The following is a 24,822-nucleotide window of genomic DNA, read 5'->3' on the forward strand; positions in this document are numbered from 1 at the left end:
AGAGGTGTTACTCTCAGTATTGGCAGTTTCTCAGCTGGACTGGTTTGTGTCTGGTTTTGCTTTTTTTTTTAAATTCCGGATGAACGAGGCCTGCTGTGGTCGCGCAAGAAGATAGTCCCCATTTTTGTGGTCATGGCTATGAACTTTGGTAATGATAGTCTTTTGACGCAAACGGTTTCCTGCGGCCAAGCAAGGATGAGCGTTTTATAGGAGTGTGGCTTTGCGCTGGTGTCGCTGTTGACTCTTTCTGTCTGGACCAGCAGGAAGCCGCTAATGACAGCATGGCGACAGCAGCAGGTCTCCATCTTCCTTCTTTTTTGTCCCCTTCCCCTCTGCCTCAGTGTACGTGAGAAACGTGTTCCCAGTGGTTAAGTGGGAGCTGTGAACTGATGGCCACCGCTGCAACAGGCAGGCGAGGAAAGACTCGTTCTCTCTAATTGTGTTTATAGCTCAAACACAATTATCTCCCCCTGTGGGTCCCAAGTAGGTCCACTCACGTGGAGCGCGCCCTTTGTGTGTGACCTTTCCTATTATTACTCGCCACAGTCTTTTAGTCTTTTGTGTCATGGCAAAAGTCCCATTTGTATCCTTCCAACCTTGTCAGACTCTCCAATCACTCATTAAAGGAGCATTCCAGAGTTTTCCCACAATACCTTGCTCTGCAACAGAGAGTATTTGCTATTGTCTTAAAGCGTTTTGCTTGGTCACTTGATATTTTTTTTCCGCTTATAGGAAAAAGTGAAATGGGGAAAAAAATGACAAGCGGCATCTTCTTTTTCCATTTACTTGGCCATGTGTTTTACAATTTTCCACAATACTTCTTTCAGAAATCTAACAATATAATCAACAATATAATCTCAAATGAATTTGAATAAAACAAATCTGAGCTCATGGACACGTTGTAGCTTTTGACACATTTAATAAGGTGTGATTGTTGATCACCTTAACATTCACCTTTCTTATCTGTTGACGTTTTGTCTGAGTTTATGTTCCTGCGCTCCATAATCTTAATGTGCGTAAAATGACGCAATGGAAAGCCTCTCACTTGTTAAAGTACCAATGATTGTCACACACACACTAGGTGTGGCGAAATTATTCTCTGCATTTGACCCATCACCCTTGATCATCCCCTGGGAGGGTTTTAAACACATTTTATTTGTTTGCATATGTATCGAGTTAATCCAGCGATGTATCGTTTCTCATCACACAGCGGCTGGATTAAAAAATATTTAGGATATGACCATGACTGTAATTAGGGATGGATACTTTTCACATTTGAATATATATTGCACCAATTCCCGTTACCTGGGAATCTATACCAGTACTCAACATTACCGCTTTCTTGGTTCATCTGCTTATAAATGTTAGCTTGTTTAATAATAAAAATATATTTTTAATTGAATATTTACCAGTGAGCTGATGATAACCATGCTGTCCAGTTATTATATCTTTATCATATTCTTCTGAGTATCATTTGCATGTATTATGTAGTAGACTTTGCATGCAATTACAAGATGTTAGATAGGCTACAGCACTCCCCGCGACCCCGAACGGGACAAGCGGTAGAAAATGGATGGATGGATGGATGGATAGATGGCAGTCATTTATAGACTACAGTGTGTTGCTTAGTCAGGGAGTAGTCTTTGCCATTAAGCTGAAGCTAGTCTTTTGTTGGGCCCTCAAAGTAAGAATTGCATTTATTACTCACCAGTTGTTTGATTATAAAGTGCATCTTAGTAGTAGTAGATTACCAAGCTTGGAGGTGTTAAAATCGCCATGTATAATTGCTATCGCTAGCTAGTAGCATGTCTATGGCAGGTCTAATGTCAATTAGCATCGAGCTCGCGTATTTTGAAAAGTGAAGCATTGGAGTACGTTGGAGTGTTTTCTATCAATGGGGAAATTGTAACATTACTTCGAGCACAAGTGTCAAACTGAAGTCCTGGGTGCCATATCTGGCCCGCCACATCATTTTATGTGGCCCATGAAAGCCTGGAATTAAAAAGCTTCTTTTCTTTCTAAATGTAGTCAACTTTCTATTTTGACAGAAAAAAAATACATGTACTGCATGCAATTTCATATTTATTTTTTTTAGTCTAATATTGCAACATGTATTATCATACATTCCAAAAAATGGTTTGTTAAAGTACTTAAATATATCTTAATTTTAAAGCAAGTTATCCATGAAATTGTACACTGTAAAAGTTATTTTTCGGTAAAAAACTGCCAGAATTTTACCGTAAAGCAAAAATTGTGGTGTTTTTTTAATTTACAGTAACACATTGTAAAAATTGTAGATTTTACGATAAAAACAGTGGCACTGTTTCCCATTTACAGTATATTGTTAAAAAAAAACATACATTACTACTGAACTGTCCGTTTTTTACTTTAAAATCTAAAAATATATCACAATAAATAATTGTGTATTGAGGCAGTTTATATTTATATATTATTCACTGTTACAATTGGCCCTCTGAGGGCAGCCATAACTGCGATGTGGCCCTCGAAGAAAACAAGTTTGACACTCCTGACCTAGAGGCAGTTTGACTGAGTCCAATCTGAATATTGCTTGAGTGATTGTTTGGGCCAACCAAATCTGCAACCAGACGTGACATCTTGTAAAACAAAGGTATTGAAATATGGAACCGTTAGATTTTACGTTCCAGGTATTAACGACGGAATCGATGACTATAAAAGTACCAAATTTGGCACCCAAATCTTGCCTCTTTGCACACTGGTTTGTTTGTGTGGGTCTGAGTGCATTTGTGTGTGCTTTCATTCTTTGCTTCAAAGATTTGCAATTTTAATTTTTATGATCCATTGCCGGACTTTACCCAACAACTTTTTAAAGCCTGATAAGGTGTTTAAATTCACAAAGACACACCTCAACTGCACATCCAAAGTGTTTTAACTATTTAGAACTATTTGTTTTTTAAACTTGGGGGCAACTGTTTTCATGCACTCCTAGAGGGGTCATATTCATGCAGCTGATGCTCCTATGGAGTAGCTCAAGTTGAAACACCTGAGGTCTGACCTTAGTGCATGCATCAACAGTACATTGTTGTGCCCACAGTCGTCCTCCATTCCTCTACTTAATACTACAATCCTGTTGGTAGTCCTTTTAGAACTTTGCTCTAAATAATGACAACAAAGCTACGGGATTTGTTGCCTTATGTCAGCAGGAAGTACTTAAATCAAGCAACTTATGAAGTGTATAGTACAATCTTGAGTTGTCACTAAATGCTTACTGTGCATCTTCTCTATTCAGAGCCTGTAGCAGAGGAAATGCAGTAAAAAGTGTATTTCGTCTGCCAGCTGGAAAAGCATGTTGCTCAGCATGGCTCTGTCTCCAAGCAGAGCAGTTGACCTCTAACTGCAATCATCAGCTGACCTCAAACATGACATGTTTTTGAGATTGACCTAATGGTTTTACCGGTTTGTATTTTTTTCACAGCAGAGAGAGCAGGAAAGTCAATTTGAACAAGATCACATCAAATCTCAAATCCGGGAGTTGCGTGACCAGCAGACAAACCAAAGCAGAGAGCTACAGAGACTAGGTGAGAACCACTTCCCTTTTAAATAGGAAACACCCAGACGCTCAAATCGCTTTTCCACATGCCACACGTTTGGGATTGTTGCGATACAAAAGCTTGTGTACGCTGTAAACATTCACTTGAAGGTCAAATTCAGACATAACTGGAGGCAAACACTGACCACCTCTGTGCAATGAACCGGTGGCTGGATTCAGCAAATTTAAGGCAACTTCCTCTGAAGCGCTTGTTAATCCAGCCGGCTGTAGGAGCTTTTTCTTCTGAGGTGGCAGTCAAATAGTCATATTCTTTCAAACTCTTTAAGCCCCTTCATGCAAGTTTATTAACTGTGTGAAGGCCCTTAAACCAACGGCTTAAATTCTTTAGCTTCTTAAGTGTGAAGTCTTTTCATTACCCGCTGTTACTGAGGCCTTTATAAAGGGCATGAATGTAAGCCTTCAAGGAGGAATGAATTGATTTCCTTTATTTGAATACTTTGCTGACCTGAACATTAATAGCTTGTTATGCCTTGTTAGCAAGTAATACATGTCCTAACCACATCAATAGCTTGTCACACAATCACTCCCCCTATTCAGCATCATTATTGATGGGAAAATTATTATTCTTACACAATTTAAAGTCCACTCTGTTGCCATAATTTTATTATGTATGGCTTGGTCCACTCAGCCTCTAAAGTCTTTTGGACTTGGACTTTGGCGATGGGTTTATGGGAACCAGCAGAGGAAAACCCGGCAACCACACCTCAGCTAAATAAAGCTGATCCCATAACAGGACCACTGCTCGCTTCATGTGGCATAGCATATCTGCCAGTTTTCCTAATCTATTCCTGCTTTATAATTTAAGATAGGGTGAAGCTTGGGTCAACAAAAAGACCACCGGTGAAAAGCACTTGTCAACAAAGACAGAGGACATTATGTGGTTGTGACAGGACTGAGTAGGCAGTGTGAGCTTGTGGTTTTGCTAGTGGGTTCGTTGTCCTTTTTTAGGAGTGAAAGTATGTGAAAATGAGAGCTGAGCTTGTTAGAAGTGCATTCTTTGTGATTGTCAACATTTGCAAAAACACATTCTTCCGCCTTTCAGACCTAAAAAAAGAGTTTCTATTTGCAAGCTTTAAGTATACAACCATATGTTCAGTCATATTGCACTCGGCAGCAACTGTAATTGGCAAGGGTGTGATTTAGAAAATGAAATGTTTGTACAGACTGAGATGATTTTGTATACTTTTCTGACATGACCACTTAGAAACATGAGGTTGTGCCCGTAGATGACAGCGTACCATCTTACCTCCTTATGAGTCTGAGTATTCTTAGTTCTTCTCCAGAGACTTTGGTGTATAATTCTGGAGGGGTTCCCAGGTTGCAAATGAAACCACGCCCCACACTCTCCAAAAGGATCGTAATTGATCTCTTGTAATAAAGACACAAATTAACCTCTATAACCCTGCAGTCTACAGTAAAATTGTCTTTGTGTGACCTCAAGGAAAAGCTACAGATTCTCAAATATGGCAATGGATTGTATGGATTGTTAAAAGATTAGAGCATCAGTATATGGAATTCATCCTCATAAGCAAGATCAGTCAAAATGGCGTTGACACACTCCGCTATGACAAATGCTTGCTTGCATTGGCTCATTGCTTTAGTGAGAGAGACTCCTTGTTGAGCTATTGTTGATACTTAACCCCCCCCCACCCACAACATGTACACACACTGGGTGCAGTTCAAGTGATTTTGGTGCTAATTTCAACCAAAATGCAAAGCTGTCATTATACAGAAGCAGTGGGGATTTTCCCAGACTTTGTTGCAAAATGTACTAGACGTTTTCCCCCTGTGGCAAAATGTGAGACTTTGGAAGGTAAGCAACATTCTTGGGTTCTTAACTTTCAATTGCAGAGTAACACAGCAGATTATATTATACATAATAACTTCTGACATTTATCAGGGTATTTATATTTCCACATGTTAATGTAGTAGCAATTGTGTTTGGCAACATGCTTTTTTTTTTTTTTTTTTTTTTTTTTTTAATGGAGGGGTGCAAATTCTGAATGAGCATCAAGTGGTGGACACGTAAGTCATTTTATAACATTTCGGTAGAAAAACAATCTTGGATTTTCACTTTTGTCTAAAACCACAAAAAATAGGTATGTTCTTTCTTAGCCCAAACAAACATAGTATCTCCTGTGGAGGTAAGATCAGTTGCTGGATAACTTTGATAACTTGAAAATATCCAAGTGATCTGATCTGCTTACCTTCTCTAAGGTATGTGCACAGCTTCAGATATCCCCCCATAAAACGCACTGTTGTGTGCTTGGAAGTAGAACGAAAGGATATGGGCACTGCTGTGTTGTTTGGCGTGTGGTTTCCTGAGGAGAGTGGCATCAGTGTTGTGTGGAGTGAGACAAAGTTTTTGTCTCTATCTCACTCCACTTCCTCCTCCATGTCATGCTTGCCACCTTTTACTGCACCACGTGCTTATTTAGTCTTCCACAGCTAATGACGGACATCTAACAAATCTCATTCAGGAATTAAAGGCTAGTCTGGAGGAAATGACAACATCCCTTCATGTCTCCTTTTTGTTCCTGAGTGATATTTTCTGGCCGCTCTCTGAGCTGCGGGTCTGTGGAAGTATTTTGCTTCTCCTCTTTTTATTCACCTAATCACCACTTGTTGCTTTTCTTCTCAGTTAAACCCAAGAAGCAGTTTTTTTCATCGCTCATCTTCTGTGTTACAGGCTCCAAATCAGGCATGGTTCTGGTTTTAGATCACCTGGTGAAGGCAGACAGCTCTGGACCTCTACTGATCCAGCCACAGAGAGAAGAAGTGGCTCTAGAGCCTGATCTAATCCTGTCCCAAAGGCAGAGATCTGATTCTGCAGCTTCAGACTGCAGCGTGGCTTCAATGCTTTCCAGGTCCAATATGGATTCTCTGACTACAGAAAATAGCCTGGGTTCGACCTACAGACCACGTTTGAACTCTGGAGCTTCTGACAGGAGCCAGGGCTCCTCTCAACGCAGCCGACAAGACTCTGGGGCATCAGAGCATAGCATCCCCTCCCAGTCTCACGTCAGTCACGGACTAAGCTCAGATGTCTCAGATTATGCTATCAGACTCCCTTTAGGTTCTGGAGCTTCTGAAAGCTTGAGAAAGAGAAATGATTCAGTTGCTTCTGACCAAAGTGTGAGTATGTCTTCTGAGGAGAGATGTCCAACTGACGGAGGGGAGGTGGACACGATCACAATCTCAGCTCACAGTACCGACTATGAAACCGAGAGCAGAGTCCAGGGTCTAACCAACTTTAAGGCCCAGCCCGACCAGGATCTTCCAGATGGGTCGGTCTTATCTCGTAGAATTCCTGGAAATGGCCAAGTCAATGGTACTGCTGAGGGAAAACACAACTCTCTGAGACAAAAGGTAAACTACATACTGTATTTTCACTTGTCAGTTGCTGGTCAATGAAAAAACAAACCGAATAATATGTCAAAACATGTCACCGGACTTCACACCTTCTCTTAAAACAACTTGGCAAAACTTCCATTTAAAGTAACAAAATGTGCAAAAAACCTAGATTATTGTTAAAATAAAAAAAATAAAAACATATTTAAGTTTATTCTGTTAATATTAAACTATGCTAATGCCTCATCAGTTAACATTTAAGTTGAGGGAGGTTGTTTCAATGTGTCAAATTATTTTAAAATGGAACAGTTCTTAAACTCCTCCACTAGAGGGCGCTGTGGAGTGCTGGAACCTCTATAGCTTCGGTGCTTGCTTTCTTTCTTCCCCGGACACATTCCGGTCTTATTTGACACACAGGTCACTTTGGCATTCATAAACACGTGGAGATGCGATCCTACTGTTTACTGTTAACTTTTGTTGCTAGGCTACAAGAACAAACACATGTGCACCTGAGTGTCTCTGCTTCCTGTCAGCAGCGTGTTAGCCTCACCTGCTGTCAGAAAAGAGCAGACACTGTTCAGTTTCTCTTAATCCCAAAGCACAGAGCAGACAAAGACTCCACATTGCAGAATCGGCAGCGTTAACTGTTTGCTCTCATCCTGAGCGTCCATGACTACATGGTATAGCTCCTCTACATGTGTTTACTGTAGCCCAGTCCTGACTCCTTTTACTGTCCCCTTCATATAGGCTGATGTTCAGCCGGCTGAATGTAATGTAAACACTGCCAAAAAAAGAACAGCGGCCCATGGCTTTCCTCCAAACACTAATAGTACACAATCAAAACACTAGCAGTTAATTCTGAACTGTATTTACTTACGATTTGTGTGAAGTTGTCGCCACAATGATGAATCCATGGCAACTGCAAAGTCTTTTTAATGCGACACCCTGCCATTGGTACTTGATGTTTGTCAATCCAGTGATGATTGATAATTGTGTTGTGTTTTTGGTTGCCTCCATTTAGATAACAGCAGACGATGTGACCCTCACTCATAACAAGACAGAGGATGCTGGTAAGAAATAATAAACTACTCAGTCAATATGATAGCAGCTGTGTCATTAGCCATTGTGAATGTCTTGATACATAAAAGGGACAGTAGGATGGAGACTGTTTTCTTGTCCAAAAACAGTCCTTGTATCAAAGATTCTGCTATTCCTTACATGAAAATAATAATCTTTGATTAACTCTGTGACACAAGTATTTATGTGGAGAAATACATTTTTGCAGCAAATTCCTAAAAACATTAATGCTCCCGTTTTATAGCGTAACTTGGACCACTGTAAACACATTGGCAGATCCTTGCTTTGACATTTTAACCTTGCTGGTAAACTTAGAACAATGGGGTTTAATCTTGTAATTTACATAACTGAGGAGTTCCAATCCAATCCACTTTATTTATATAGTTCCTCAAGTCAACCAAAGTACGAGGTGGCTAACAATGCAGCTAAAAGGAGTCATATATTGCGCCCATAAAGCACTCTAAAAACATCCAAAAACCACCAACAATAGTTCATTTACATCTCGTGACGTGAATATTAGCCAAGTATTAGCGATATTGTTATTATATTACGGCGTGACTCAGATTGTAAAGCGGCCGTGCCAGCAACTTGAGGGTTCCAGGTTCGATCCCAGCTTCTGCCATCTTAGTCTCGTTCGTTGTGTCCTTGGGCAAGGCACTTCATCCTTGCTCCTGATAGGTCGTGGTTAGGGCCTTGCATGGCAGCTCCTGCCAGCCATCAGTTTGTGAATGAGTGAATGTGGAAATAGCGTCCAAGCGCTTTGAGTACCTCGAAGGTAGAAAAGCGCTATACAAGTTTTACCCATTTACCATAAGCGTAACGCAGACAAACTACTTTTAGTGGTGCTGTGATCACAGAGAGCTAACTAGCTTATGCAGCTACAGTGTTGACATACTGAGCCGGTGAGCAGCTGCATCGCCTCTGAGCTGGTAAAATTAAATTTTTGATTTATGCCTCACACTTGTAAAGAAGGTTGTGGCCATAAACCAAGAAGTTGGTCGACGTTTACATTTAACATTAGACCCGAAGATGGCGAGAACAAAAAAAAAAGAGCTAGTATGCAAACACCATTTTATTTTATTTTATTTATTTATTTATTTTTTTTAAACCTCCGCGTGGGTTATGATTAATTAATCTTAACGGAAAGACATAAACATCCCATCGGCATCCCAGTGAGAGCAGACATGGTACAGTAAGTAGGTGATTGTTTTATTATGTTCATAGTTTGTACTTCTTGTTTAGCACTTAGCAATACAGCTACATGACGATTAGTGTTTCACTAAAGCTGGATCTGTTTAGCATACAGCTTGTAAATTTTATAGATCATCCTCTGTATATTCAGGCACAAAAATATAAGGTTCCTGATTATAATTTGTCCCAAAGTAGTCTTTGATGGCTCTCATGAAGTCTGTCATGGTTCGTAGGGATTTTGTTGAAGGGAGAAGCGAACATTGTGATGGTTCTGTGAAATTGATAAGGTGCCTTATGCTTTCAATGACCAAAATACGTAAATGTTACGTTATTAGGGATGTGCCTGCTACTACATTACATATACTTACAGCATGTAAATAAAACGTTGGAGGTTTTTTAGAGTGCTTAATAGGCGGAATAGAGCGACTCCCATTGCCTCCTTTGTTAGCTTACTTTTGCTAACGTTTATTTTAGTGTTTGAATGTATAAAAAAAAAAACATGTTCTTGTCTCGCACAAGTATTTAGGCAAAATTCCCCCAAAAATGTAGTTCTTCTTTAAGTCCTTTCTTTCTTAGAATTTTAAATTTTACGTAACTGTGTTGCTGTAGCATGTTTACATTAGATGCACTGTCATATGTTGAACTTTTTTAGTTATACTAGTAGTGTTCCTCAAAGTTACATTTTAAGTCCTCTCTTTTTCATTATTTAGTGGCCCGCTGGTTATAAAACACCTGTGAGACAAACCTTTTTTCAGCAGATTCTTAAAGTGCTGTCATAGAGATGATCTATGACTAGCTTTTTTGCAGAAAGTCTGGACTCGCTCCCCCTCCCGCTTTCTGCACATATAGCGCCCAAAACAATTGATTTGATCCTGCAATACAGTATTGTTAAACTAACATTTATCTAACAATGTCATCAAAATCAAACATTAGCCTTTTGAATGTTGTATGAAGTAAAATAAAACTGTTTGAACCAAACATAGATGTAGGGATTTTATGGAGCATTTGAGGTAGAGGTGGAGAGCATGACAAAGAGGAAAGTGTGCTTAATTCAGATGATCGTATTTCAGCTGTCCTCTGTCATTGTGTTAACAGCACCTGAAAAGAAAGATGTTGAGCTGGACCAGGCCAGGCGCACAAACTCTGTGCGCGATCGGATGCGCAAGTTCAACGAGCCCAGTCAGAACGTTAATGTCCCTGCTTTGAAGAAGGGTCCACTAAGCAGCATTGGCCAGACCAACTTCTCCAGAGCTGCGCAATTGTTTACACCCACTGCCACATCCCTCAACTCTTCTGGCGACAGGCCAGCGTGGGTGCGCATGGACTCAGCAGCTCACACCTCTCTCGCATCCAAGAGTCAGGCCGCACCTCATTTGAGAGGCGTGGCTAGCAAACCTCTGTCTTCAGCCGGCCAATCCCAGGAATCCATGGGTGGTACAAACAATGTGACTGAGAAAAGTGGGCCTGTCTTGAGCGATTCAAAGGACAACAGGACCCCAGGGAGAGCAGCTGGACAGGAGTGCACCCAAGAAGAGGCCGACCCAGACATGAAGACTTTCCTCACTATTGAGATCAAAGATGGGCGCAGCAGCTCCTCGCCTACGTCCACCCACAGGGGCACCGTTGTCCCCATCACCAACATGACACCATGCATCAATGCGAGTGCTCTGGGGCAGAGAACAGGTAGGGCCTTTTAGAAACCCCATCACTGCACTCGCTAATACATGTTTTTAGTAGGGCTGGTAAAAATAACAATTTAACTCATGTGATTAATCACAAAAAAATGATTGCATTAATCGTGAATCTACAAAGATTAGTCACACAATACATTTTGACTGTACATGCTACTGTACATGTTGGGTTCAAATATCAGGGTCTTTTTTAAGGTTAACTTGAATAATACAAGTAATAACCTGTGATTAATCATGATTAGTTCAAATGCAAAACTGTGATTAATCAGATTTTTTTTTTTTAAATGACAGCAATATCATCATGTTTTGGTGAGCTATGAATCAACCCTATGTTCCCACCAGAACCCGGTAACTGTATGAAGCAACAGTCACCAGAATTTGTCACCAGTGAGATGATGACACAGCTTTTTGTCATGCTACTGCATATACATAATCTTGCTTGTTCTGAAGGGTCCTTGTTATACAGAGGGCTTTTGAGTGGGTGAGGTCAGTAGTTCACCACAGAGTAAATCAGGACAAAGGACACAACAACTGTCCTTCTCAGACCAGAATGGCCAGTAATATAGAACCAGCTTTGTGGACCAACACAGTGCACTGGCTTGTCTGCTATGTGATTTACTTTCAAAGTTAAATTTCAGGGTTGAGACCAAGGTTGACTATTTACTTACGGTCCAGTGCATCTCAAATCGTCTTTCTCATTCCCGAGTTGATTTCTTCAGCTTTAGCCCATTTTGGGATGCACTATACACTTAGGTTTCTTTTCAAAGCTAATGATGCTAAACCATAGAGGTACGTCATTGAAACCGCATTCAATATTTAACTGCAGTGTATTGCCTGATATAACATGTCAAAATCCAGCATAAACATTAATGGAATCTTATATCCTACCACATGTTATGGATTAGTGTAGCAGCATGTATGTGTGTTTTAAAAGCATCGCTGAAACAGCTATTAGTCTGTCCAAATAACAAATCACAGAACGTGTATTTTATTCTGCCATCCATGACCACCAGCAAACACCTGTGTTAATTATGCTTGCTTACCTCATTCAGGACACATTCCGATGTCCCAGCTGTGCTGCTTCACCAGGGGCACATAATTGTTTGGAGGGTTTTTTGTTTGATTTGATTTTTATTAAGGATCCCCATTAGCTGGTTGCCACAACAACCCACCAGTCTTCTTGGGGTCCACAAACTCAATACAATTACAAGTAAAAGCATATAATTATAACTACACAATAAAGAAACAAATAAAAATCATCAACAAGCAAACAATTTACAGTCTCAGAATATTAGTTACCATATGAATATAACTACACAATACAAAACCAAACAAAAATCATCAACAAGCAAACTAATTTACAGACTCAGATAAAATATTAGTTTCCTTTTAAAAACCTGTTTACTTCCAATACCGGTGAGAATTCGAGACAGGTTATTCCAGAGCGATACAAATCTATAAATAAAAGATTTCCGCAATGCATTCTTCCTCGGACGAGGGAGTACAAAATGACCCTCACTAGACGCCCGGTATTATGATTATGCATAGTGCTACTGTAAACTATTTGGGCCATGAGAAAAGCAGGAGTTTTACTACAGGTTACTGATTTGAACAATATTAGAGTATTAGCTGACAACCTGTTTTGCACTGTTAGCCAGGAAAGAGAAGCATGCGTTTGGTTAACATTGGTTTTTAGTGCACAACCCAGAACCAGCCGTGCTTCCCTATTCTGCACAATCTGGAGCTTACTGATCTCACCACTTGCAGCAGATGCCCAGACTGTAGAACTATAGTCCAGATGACACACTTTTGTTTTTATTTTCTTTCTTAGCCCCATTTGCTTTAATGGGTTTAGGTTTTTTCTTTGTAACCTGCTTGGCGGTAAATGTTTTCCCAGTTCTCACACCAAAAAAAAGCTGAGCAAGTCTTTTAGTCATAATGTAGATGTGGGGGCACGTGCACACTTGTGGAGGTAACAAATCGTTATTTCTGTTAATGGTGGTGTCATGTACTTCAGACTAAAGTTTTATGTTTATAGGCAGCTTTTGTAGCTTATAGGCACTGACTAATGGCAGCCACAGTTAATGCACATGTCTCACATGTAAAGATGCACACACATATCAGAGCCCCCTCTGGATGGATGGATTTTAACCCGTAAAATGTCTCATCTGTCTGTTTCAGAGCTGACCCTTGGCCTCAGGGCGACACCATTCAAGATCTCCTCTGGATCCTCCATCAAGGTACAATCTGACTCTGGAAATGATTAATCATCAAAGAGTTATTCAAAATATGTAAAGCATTCTCCTGAAGACATTACGAGGGCCTTAAAATAGGGGTTTAGTGTTGAATTCTGCAATGTTTCTAACCTGTTTGTATGACAGAATTCACCTATAAAGGCCCCGGGAGAGGGTTGAGCAAGTCTGTTCAGTGAAAGATGGAGTGAGAGGAGAGCAAGGGAGAGCAGTGTTTATCAAACACAGAGAGGGTAGCCAGTCACATCTCTCCTTGTAGGGTATGTGAAGAGGAGTGGAGGAAGAGGAGGTGCTCAGGGCATTCCTCCTATTCTCTGAGCAGGCAAATGCCCGCTGAGATCTATCTTGGAAGTGTTGGTTAAGTCACATCTGTCTGTCTTCAGTCACACCGAAACACAAGTTGTTCCATCACGTCTTTTTTTGGCCATGCTTAAAATGCATCTCTTTGGAGATCTGCCCGAGATGAACTGCTGACGGAGGACAACCACTGCTGTGAGAATGAAGCCGGCTCAAAGCGTTTTCGAAAGGGGTTAACATCCAAGTTTGTTGCCTTCCTTAACCCCCTGCCTTCCTTGAAAGGAAGTGATCTGATGAATCAAGGGGAGGGTGGTAAGGTGAGGAGAGGTGGTGTCTTGCCTACTCTTTAATGGCACTGTTGAGAGCAGACATAATCTGGTTATGGGATCAGGGAGTTGGTTAATTAGGGCTAGGAGGAGTCTTCATGAGGCTGCAAAGTGCATTTAAGAGGTTGGACTGAGAGAGTGTCCATCAGTTAGACCCTCATCGAGACACACCAGTCTATTTCACAAGAAGAGGGCAGCAATTTATAGGAGATGATATTGACATACCTGTCTGCAACAACCTAACAACTTACAGGTAAATGCTTACTTTCGTTGAGACTAAGTGCAGTTTTAGTAAGTTGGACCACATTTTTGAATCTATGTAGGAGTTCACTAGTTTCACCAGCCCGCTAGTGCACAGTGTTGTATGTATTGTAGTTACTCACTCATTGTTTATTCATCACAGCTGACCTGGAGGGTCAGCCACAGATATTACCAACACACACCAGGGATAACCGCATGCCTATGCCACAAGACTCCCTTATAAGCTAAGAACCACAACAATGGTTTTATTATTGTATAAGTTCATCGTGAATGTCTACATTGATTTTCCTTTACATTTTTTGTTGCGGATTTTTTTCACTTTCTATAGCAATAGAAAGTGTATATATACTGATGACAAAATTGGCCCTTGTGTGTGGCTGTGAGTGTGAATGTTTGTCTGGCTATTTGTGTTGGTCCTGCGATGAGGTGGCAACTTGTCCAGAGTGTACCCTGCCTTCCGCCTGAGTGCAGCTGAGATAGGCTCCAGCCCCCTACGTCCTTAAAAGGGACACGCGTTAGGAAATGGATAGATGGATTGGTTAATGGATTTCTAAACACAGAAGAGAAACAAATGAATTTACCACAATATTTGACTGCAAAGTTGGCACACTTATTTACCTTGGAGAGTGTCTACTGTATCTCCTTCCAGATGCTTTATTTAATTCAATGAATATCATCCACTTCTTCTACTCAACACAGTCCTCACGTTCTTACTTCCCATGGTTGGAAAACAAGGTTATATCAATCTCTAGCTATTAGCTCATGCTAGCAAGTAAGACCAGATGTTTTGGTTGGATTTTACAGGGTTGACCGTGACATTTGCTAAGCCAACCTATGGCACTGATGCGTGTTTCTCAAATTTTTGTTTGCAATTTAAAGCATAACAATTAGCCGAGAGACATCTCTTACCTTAAAACGCTCTTAAGTATAGGTACCACTGTAGTTGGTTTATTAATTAAACCATTTTAATTGTATTATTACTTAATTTTACATTATTGAAATGCTTTATAAGAGCTGATTCTAGATTTTTTTTTTTTTTAAACCACAGTACCACAATGTGTAGCAAGTCTCTGATCCGTTTGTGTGGTCTCTGCTTCGCCACGGTGGTCCAAAAGCAAAACCTCCACTATTTCCTTTTTTTTACATTTTATTGCTTTTGTACTGTCGACAGCTGAGTTTTGCTTTGTTTGACAGATGCCAATCTCTGAGGCATCATTATGGACTTAATTATTGGCATTACGTGTGGCACTGAAATAATCTACTCTCAAGGAGGAAGTGCTTAGAATTGTGTGGTTTAAGATCATTTAAAAAAAAAAATGGCAAAATGTTTGGACATTTTATATGGAAAATGTTTAATTTACTTTGATACGACATTGGCTCACTTGAAGTGAAGTGAATTATATTTATATAGTGCAGGGGTGCTCATTACGTCGATCGCGAGCTACCGGTCAATCTCGGAGGGTGTGTCAGTCGATCACCAGCCAGGCATTAAAAAAATAGTCCTAAAAATGAGCGATCATAAATCTTCACTATGACGTCACTTTCGTCACTTGATTGACATTCACGGCACCCGAGGGTCTTCTGAGATGACGCTGGCTGCTGCCAGCTCATTAAAATTACCGACTGGAAGGCGAGAAACACTTTATTTCAACAGACTCTGGCGCCGTACCTGTCGTCAAAACTCCAAAGACCGACTGCACAGTTGGACAGTTGCGCTAACAAAACGAGTCTCAGAAAGCTGGCGTGCACAAGCTTGCAAGCTACGGAGTTTGCCGACAATGTATTTCTTGTAAAGTGTATACAAAGGAGTACGGAAGCTGGACAAATAAGATGCCAAAAACCAACCACTTTCATGTGGTATTGGACAGAAAGGAGGACTTTTTCCTCCTCCATTCGAAAATGCGGACGTTTTTAGCACCACTGTCTGATTCCAATCAATGCAAGTCATCAGAATCAGGTAATACACCAACTTATATTCTTGTCTTCATGAAAGAAAGGAATCTATATGTGTTAAACATGCCTGTATTATCTTTAAACACCTTAACTTGTTAACAATATTAACTATATGTGTTAAACATGCTTGCATTATCTTTAAACACCTTTAACTTATTAATAATATTAACTATATGTATTAAACATACTTGTATTATCATTAAACACCTTTAATTTATTAACAATATTAACTATATGTATTAAACATCCTTGTATTATCATTAAACACCTTTAATTTATTAACAATATTAACTATGTGTTAAACATGATTGCATTATCATTAAACACCTTTAATTTATTAACAATATTAACTATATGTATTAAACATTCTTGTATTATCATTAAACACCTTTAATTTATTAACAATATTAACTATGTGTTAAACATGATTGCATTATCATTAAGCACCTTTAATTTATTAAAAATATTAACTATATGTGTTAAACATGCTTGCATTATCATTAAACACCTTTAACTTATTAACAAAAACATATATTTCATAAAGAAGTAAATATAAATTATATATATGAATGAGGTAGGTCCCCACGACTTGATCAATTGAAAAGTAGCTCGCCTGCAGAAAAGTGTGAGCACCCCTGATATAGTGCTTTTCTCTAGTGACTCAAAGCGCTTTACATAGTGAAACCCAATATCTAAGTTACATTTAAACCAGTGTGGGTGACACTGAGAGCAGGTGGGTAAAGTGTCTTGCCCAAGGACACAACAACAGTGACAAGGATGGCGGAAGCCGGGATCGAACCTGCAACCTTCAAGTTGCTGGCACGGCCGCTCTACCAGCCGAGCTATACCGCCCCGAAACTTGATTTCTGTGCAGGGCAGAATGAGTTCAGCCTCGACTTGATGACAGTGAATGTGAATGGTGGGTTGTCGAAATGTGCCCTGCGAATGACAGGGAATCAGTCCTGAGTGTAGTTTGCCCTTTTCCAAAAGTTAGCTGGGATAGGCTTCAGCTCTCCACAACACTGAACAGAATTGGCAGTATAGAACATGGATGTTAACTATAATTGGCAGAGATAAGTGTGCAATGTTGATTCCTTTTGAGCTTTTAAGAAAATTACAAAAGCAAATACCGGTAGAAGTGATGTGCTGCTGTGATACACTTGTATTCCCCAGCATAGACAAGTACAGCGTAAAATTAGATTTACCTCTGTAACCAGAACCTAGAAAGTGACACAGCCATGTGGACGTAGCTTTGTTGCTGGCCCCTCATTAATTATGAGAGCATGACTGAGATGAGATCAGCAGGGAGGTCAAAATGCCCGCAGGACATTTCAGACAGGTGTGCAAAATATTGCCTCGCAGTCCCAGTGATCACAGCTGCTTTTGTTCTTCTTACTGTCCTCATCCTTGAACCGATTATAGCACTGTCAGTCTTTTTCATAGTCAGAGATTACTGTGAAGCCATGGATTGAAGCTGTAGCCTACTGCTTGCATTAACTCACTGATTTATGCACCTGATCACTGCGGCCCAGAGTCGGTGATAGATTGTCTTGGATTAACACAACTTGATGACCCCATTGTTAAAATACCACTGAGCCATGTCACATACTGCTTCAAGTGGGTGCTAACTGGAATGTTTCAAAACTTACAGGGGTTATCCATCCATCCCATCCATGTTCTACCGCTTGTCCCTCTCAGCATGCGGGGGGATGGCGCCTATCCCAGCTGTACTCAGGTGGAAAGCAGGGTACACCCTGGACAAGTCACCACCTCATCGCAGGGCCAACACAGATAGACAGACAACATTCACACTCACATTCACACACTAGGGGCAATTTAGTGTTGCTACTCAACATATCCCCAGGTGCATGTCTTTGGAGGTGGGAGGAAGCCGGAGTACTTGTTGAGAATTTACGCAGTCACGGGGAGAACATGCAAACTCCACGTAAAAAGACCCCGAGCCTGGGAATCAAACCCATGACCTTCTCGCTGTTAGGCATGAGCGCTAACCACTGCTTCACCGAGCTGCCTTAATCAGTTAAATTTAAAGCACCAATGATTGTCACACACACACTAGGTGTGGTGAGATTATCCTCTGCATCCCATCACCCTCACACAAGGTGAGGGGAGCAGTGAGCAGCAGCAGTGCCCGGGAATCATTTTGGTGATTTAACCCCCAATTCCAACCCTTGATGCTGAGTGCCAAGCACGGAGGTAATGGGTCCCATTTTTATAGTCTTTGGTATGACTCGGCCGGGGTTTGAACTCTCAACCTACCAATCTGAGGGCGGATTTCTACATTTGGAACACTTCCCTGTGGTCTACATAACATTTAACGGTGGTTCTTTGGTCAACATGTTGCATAATTATGTTTTACAGACCATCTTCAAGCCGCTTACTTACCGTCTGTGTCGGATGTGCCTTTTTGTGGGCAGTCTTATTTACGTGCCTCTATTTCCGCTGCGTCTTCACCTCGCCAGCCATGTTGTAGTTTTTAGCGCTTCTATATGGAGTCTATTGACCGATAAAGGTTTGAACTATGCGCTATTTTGTATTAGAAATGTCAACAGCGGAGGATACATGTGCACTTATGAGCCAGTCTGCCCCACAAGGGGATGGAGAAAAAGGAGCTTATTTAATACATTGCGGACTATAATGATGGACTGGTGCAAAGCTCTTCGGGTAAATTTCCACCAAATATGGAGATATCCGCAGACGTCACAGGTCAGACAACGTGACAGGACAGAGAAACTTCTTAACGGCTCATTTTGAGGAATTGTGAAGATTGTTTTATAAATATCTCTGCACGGTTGGATTTGTTTTTAATTTTCAGGACTTATGGGGATCCAAAATACACAAAAGCAGGTACCATCAGGCAATAAAAGTTGGTTTTGCATATTAGGTCCCTTTTAACTTGTCCTTCAATTTGAGTATTAATTAGAGTTGTTACTGGTTGCATGTTATTATTCATCTTTGGCCTAGAAAATGACTATTTGCATTCCTATTTTTCTAAACTTTGCGGGAAGCTGCACTGTTATTTTTAGAGACACAGCAGCTGAGGGTTTACAAAATGCACAGGCGCTAACATATGTAAAGGACATGGTGGAGGACTCTATTTATTAGATGTATCTGAATGCCTTGTATCGACACAATTTTGTCACTAAAACAGAAGCACTTGAGGCTGCACATATGTTGTTTCTCATTATATCCTCATGAGAGGATGCTGCTTTTCAGGAGCCTTTACATTATATGTATGCCAATGCGTGTCCATCATTCTCACCCAGATCATACAAATATCTTAAAATTAATGCAAAGTTTATGCAAACAATCTTTAGGGGATTGAAAGACTAATATCTGTGTGTGAATAACCCATCTTTAGCCCAAAGCCAAATCCTAATCTGGTTTGCCTTCCAATAGAGGTGTGAAGGACAAAGAGAGAGCTGCGTTTTTTAAATTGCTGACACTATTGTGCCTCTCAGGCTTCTACCATTGCCCCATAGCTGACTGGCTTATTGGAATAATGCCCTAGTCAGAGATAAATAGCCATGTCTGTGGCACCTGGAAAAAGGGGATGGGACTCATGCTGCCTTGGTAACGGGATTCCTTTCATGCTCATTGGCTAGGAAGGTGTTGGCCACCAAAGAGGAGCGGTTTGTGGGGGGTATAAACACCATGTGTTGTTTTGAGGGTCTCTAGAGAAGGGCTGAAAGAGAGCTAGGCTGTTTTTTCTGAAAGCCTTCATGTTTTAATTTGACCTTTTTGGAGACTTTGACAGAAAAGAAGAAGAAGTAGTTGTAATTTCCTGAAGGGCAAACTGTTGCCAATTGTTGTGACCATGCCTGGGGTAAACTTGGAGTTCCTACCAGCCACACAGGCACCAGAGGCACTGGAAAGCCCTGGTAGTGCTTGTTCAACATCCGGCCTAGAGGAGGTCATCGGGGATCTCATTTCACAGCAAGAATATGAAGAGGAGCAGTTTGGTGATAGGAATTTGGAATCAGCACTGAGGTGTGTGGTTCAGGAGATCCACTGTGATCTCAAGGCATTTGGAAAGCAAGTAGATTTACAGATGGAGGAGGCAGCAGCTCAAGTGGTGCCCCTGACTGAGGCTGTGATCAGGCTGCAAGAGGAGAACCTGAGGCTGAGAATTCAGCAGGAGAGATTGGTGAGGCAAGTGGAGGGGCTTTGCCAAGCAATGGGTCTCCCTGATTCTTTACCACGAGTCATCTCAAACCTACCGTCTGATCCATCTCAAGAAAACGCTTCACCTAGTGATCCCCCTGTCTGCGCAACCCAGGATGAAACACTTCATACAGCACATGAGGCAACCTCACACATTTCAACTGTAGATGATCCATCAGTTAAACTCCAGACAAACAAATCTTGTTCACAATACTCAGACTCTGCTTCAAAACGGACAAACACAACACCGACTTCAGAAAACGAGTCTGCAACAGTCTCTCACCCGCCGACCTTTGCGTCCTGCCGCTCCCTCTCTGCTCCTGCTCTGATGGGAAACATTTCATGGAACAGCAGCACGGTACTGCTCTTGTCATGGTTTTGATCCTGACCTATTCCTATTCTATTGCTTTATTGGGGCATGTTATGTTCCTATGTAGATAAAATACTGTAAATTACTTTTATCAAAGGCCAGAATTAGTTTTTAATCAAACTTAGTTTTTTACTTTCCTCCCAACAAAGCATGACTGTCAGATTGTCTGCCTCTCACTTTTGACACATTGTTCTGAAGGCTAGGATGTCAGTGGGCTCATGAACTTCTACATTACTAATATCTCTCAGCATCTACTTAATGATGGGTGTGTTCGGCTATACACACTAACAGTAGTTAATTTGAAAGGCGATGCCTGCTTCCTGCTCTATAAAAGTGGATGTTGACTTAAACATGACTTTGGAGACCAAGGCTATCTGGGACTTTCACACATTTTTGTCTTTGCCAGACTCTGAGGTCTTGTTTGGCTGTGTTGTAGCCCAAAACATTCCTTGTTGGTCAAGTGACTGTCCAGCATGTCCCTTGGGCCACAAGTTCACAAAGCTGTGGTCAACAGTGATCATTAAACACTGGCTGTACTTTACTTTCTCCCTCCCATGGGGAAACCTGGTCAGGCTGGGGCCTTCATAGAGGAGAAGTCAGGTGCTGGTGGAAGGGGACAGGACCAGCTGTCTGAGCTATATCTGGACCTGGACTTGATTGCGGCATAAGCACAAAGGTCACAGCTACAGTCTGCAATCCTCCACAGGCATTCGCCACCATGTGAAAAATGCAATAGGTGTTTTGTTTAGGATTCATGGTCACTGAACATATTTTGGTAGACGCCTAGGGCGTTTCCTCCCAAAACAAGTCTACAAACAACTAGACTGTGGTACTTTGCATTGTCTTAGATGCTTCCCACAATGATTAGGCTTAAAAAATAAACAAAAATAAAAAATCCTCTTCAAATTAAGTGGATGTATGAGTGCACTTAACTTTATAAAAAACAGTCTTTAATTGTTGCAGTTTGCAAATTACAAAAATTAAAAGCAGTCCCCAGGAATTCACGATGTCGCGATTGTGCCAATTCACACATATTCAGCCAATCGCAACAGCAGCAATAATACTGCATGTTAATACTGCAGAGAATTAATTTACTAACCCTGTCTGTCATGTTAGCACCTCATAGTAAAAGGTGATATTATTAACTGCACACATTAAATTATTGACATGCAAATCATGACAAAACCGTGTCTGACTAACAGGCTGCTCCCCTCTTCCCTGCCTGAGAATTGATCTCCATAGCAAAGACACCGTGAAATATCATGTCCTTCCTGCTTATTTTTCCGCATAATAATGGGTATTGTGTATAGCTGAGAGTTGCACAGGGCGCAGTTTTATTGGACTTGACTTGCTTGTATTGTCACTAGCTGACAGTTTTACTTTTGAGTGGTCAGCTCATATAATAAAAATAATAATTTTATGTAATATTTTAATTTCTACAGTAGACTCAATTGTATTATATTAAAGTTATTTTAAAAAAATCAACCCTGGCACTCCATGGAGGTTGTCGGCCTCTTAATAATAATATTGATTAGGTTTATATAGCGCTTTTCTATCGATTACTCAAAGCGCTCACAGAAGTGAGAACCCATCATTCATTCACTCCACATTCACACGTAGGTGGTGGTAAGTTACATTTGTAGCCACAGCTGCAACTTTCTGACGGAAGTGTGGCTGCCAATTTGCTCCTACGGCCTCTCCAACCACCACCTATCCCCAGTGTGAGCGTTACTGGGGACAAGGGTGAAGTGTCTTTGCCCAAGGACACAACGGCAGTGATTTGGATGGCAAGAGGAGGGTGGCGAACATGGAACCCTCAAGTTTCTGGCACGGCTGCTTCTTCTAAACCAGGCCTGTGCAATTATTTTGACTCGGGGCCACATTTAGAGAAAAAAAATGTGTCTGGGGGTCTATATCTATTTTTAGGAAGACTAAAATAAAACCTCACAATAATGTCTGATTGAATGCTAAAAATGTTATGACAGACCGCCTTAAAAACCATAATGGAATTTTACATTTTTCTATGAAGAATAAAACACTGAAAATTGACAAATATGAACGTCACACCCCCTTTCGATCGACACATTTTACAGTCAAGTGAAACGCAACAAAAATGCAACAAACAGTGAAATATGAACGCGAAGGGTACAAAATAAACCCACCTACAATCTGATATATCTGATACATCACTAAGCTTTAGAACTTTGTTGTGAAAGTCTCCTTCCGCGTCTGTGGAAACGCTTACCGCCCACACTGTTTGGTGCCTCGTCTGAGCTGCTATGACGGAAATTACCATAGTAACTAATTAGATAACCATAGTAACTGGTATATCATCCAAAAGCGTAGATTCCAACCATTGAAATACTTTGTATAGTTCAAGACTTACGGTCGTTAGAAAACATGACTGCACATCATAATGGCAGCTACACTTTCCATCTTAAAGATCTAAAAAAATTATTTGGGAATGTCCGGAGGGCCAGATTGAAAATTAAGGCCCTCGGGCCTTAATTTCCCCAGGTCTGTGCTAAAGTAAACAAAGTTAATGCTAATCAACTTATCTATCTTTTTATTCAAAAGAGAATCGATAAAAGAACCAATAAAGAACCGAATCGTTTAACAGAATCAAAAATAAAATCAAAATTGTAAAAATCGTAATTCTCATTGGTGCTCAAAGGCACGTGTCAACTGTCTAGTCGAAATGTATGATTGTTTCTTGTGTAGACAAAGTAGGAAAAGAAATGTGCAACAAAAATATTAACTCTTCGTTGCTCCATCAGCACAATTGTTGCCGTCCTGCGTAGCGCCGACCTACTTCCGGTTCCTGTCTATAGCGCTAAACCTTTTGGGTGATGTAGTATGTAAACATTTAGCAACACACTAAAGTCCTCACTTTCTAAATTTACATGTCTACCGTATTTTTCGGACTATAAGTCGCAGTTTTTTTCATAGTTTGGCTGGGGGTGCGACTTAAACTCAGGAGCGACTTATGTGTGAAATTATTAACACATTACCGTAAAATATCAAATAATATTATTTGTCTCATTCACGTAAGAGACTAGACGTATAAGATTTCATGGGATTTAGCGATTAGGAGTGACAGATTGTTTGGTAAATGTATAGCATGTTCTATATGTTAGTTATTTGAATGACTCTTACCATAATATGTTACGTTAACATACCAGGCACGTTCTCAGTTGGTTATTTATGCGTCATATAACGTACACTTATTCAGCCTGTTGTTCACTATTCTTTATTTATTTTAAATTGCCTTTCAAATGTCTATTCTTGGTGTTGGGTTTTATCAAATAAATTTCCCCCAAAAATGCGACTTATACTCCAGTGCGACGTATATGTTTTTTTCCTTCTTTATTATGCATTTTCGTCCGGTGCGACTTGTACTCCAGAGCGACTTATAGTCCGAAAAATACGGTATATATTTATTAAAGCTTTATTTATCCAGGGCAAGACAATTAACATTTTTATTTGCAATGCTGGCCTAACAAAGAGCTAGAATTTACATGACAAAGATGTTGAAGTGTGATGATAATCTCTAATCGTCTTATTTACCAACAAAAACACTGTTCCGTAGGTCGCGCTCAACAGTTTACAAATGCTCTTACCGTGCAGGGGGTTGATTGAATTACAATATAAATTAATCTTTAGGTGGACTAACACTTGCATACACAGAATGTCTACAGTTGTGTGGACAACAGAGCAGACAATAAGGAAGCCTTTGGTGTTTCTTACTATATTTATGATAATTTTGACGGCAAATTGTGGTGGGCAAAAAGACTTAACATTACCTGGCTTATTTTCAAAAGTGCTATACTTCACATGAAGTCTGCCGTTCTTAAATCCAATGTTTTCCTTTTTTTAGTATCGAAAAATATGATCGAAAAATATGATCTTTTGAAATTATGTTCTGAGCAAGTTTGTCTTCTTCCGGAAGACAAACTTGCCGAGCACAGATCGATATGCTTGAAATTTAGGAATATAAATCCATCTATCGATACATAAATCAATCGTTACACCACTACGATAAACTGATTGAAAAATTGCTTTGTAATCAGAAGTCAATGTGACAAGCTATTAGGGATGTAACAATATCAAAATCTTGCAGTACGATATTATCACAGTATTAAGGCCACGGTATGATATTATTGTGGTATGTCCCCCCCCCCAAAAAAAGATGCCGAAAGGTGTAAAATGAAGTGGCAGGAATGTTTAGGATAAACACACTTGCTGTAATAGTCTAATGCTCAAATGTTGTAATCATATTTAT

At 40.4% G+C, this 24,822-nt stretch overlaps 1 protein-coding gene across 7 annotated transcripts in view; it reads left to right on the top strand.

The window, feature by feature from the left end:
* Window positions 1-24,822, top strand: part of smtnb (smoothelin b) — an 88,922-nt gene that overhangs the window by 51,911 nt on the left and 12,189 nt on the right. For 6 of the 7 annotated variants that reach the window (XM_061986273.1, XM_061986276.1, XM_061986277.1 and 3 more), the window contains 5 exons: window positions 3,455-3,557; window positions 6,279-6,958; window positions 7,962-8,010; window positions 10,304-10,891; window positions 13,081-13,139. In XM_061986273.1, coding sequence (XP_061842257.1) covers window positions 3,455-3,557; window positions 6,279-6,958; window positions 7,962-8,010; window positions 10,304-10,891; window positions 13,081-13,139 — 1,479 coding nt within the window. The remainder of the gene's footprint in view (window positions 1-3,454; window positions 3,558-6,278; window positions 6,959-7,961; window positions 8,011-10,303; window positions 10,892-13,080; window positions 13,140-24,822) is intronic. The other variant, XM_061986274.1, reaches the window with a different exon arrangement.

Source organism: Nerophis lumbriciformis, linkage group LG12 (genome assembly GCF_033978685.3).
Source record: "Nerophis lumbriciformis linkage group LG12, RoL_Nlum_v2.1, whole genome shotgun sequence".
Taxonomy (NCBI): domain Eukaryota; kingdom Metazoa; phylum Chordata; class Actinopteri; order Syngnathiformes; family Syngnathidae; genus Nerophis; species Nerophis lumbriciformis.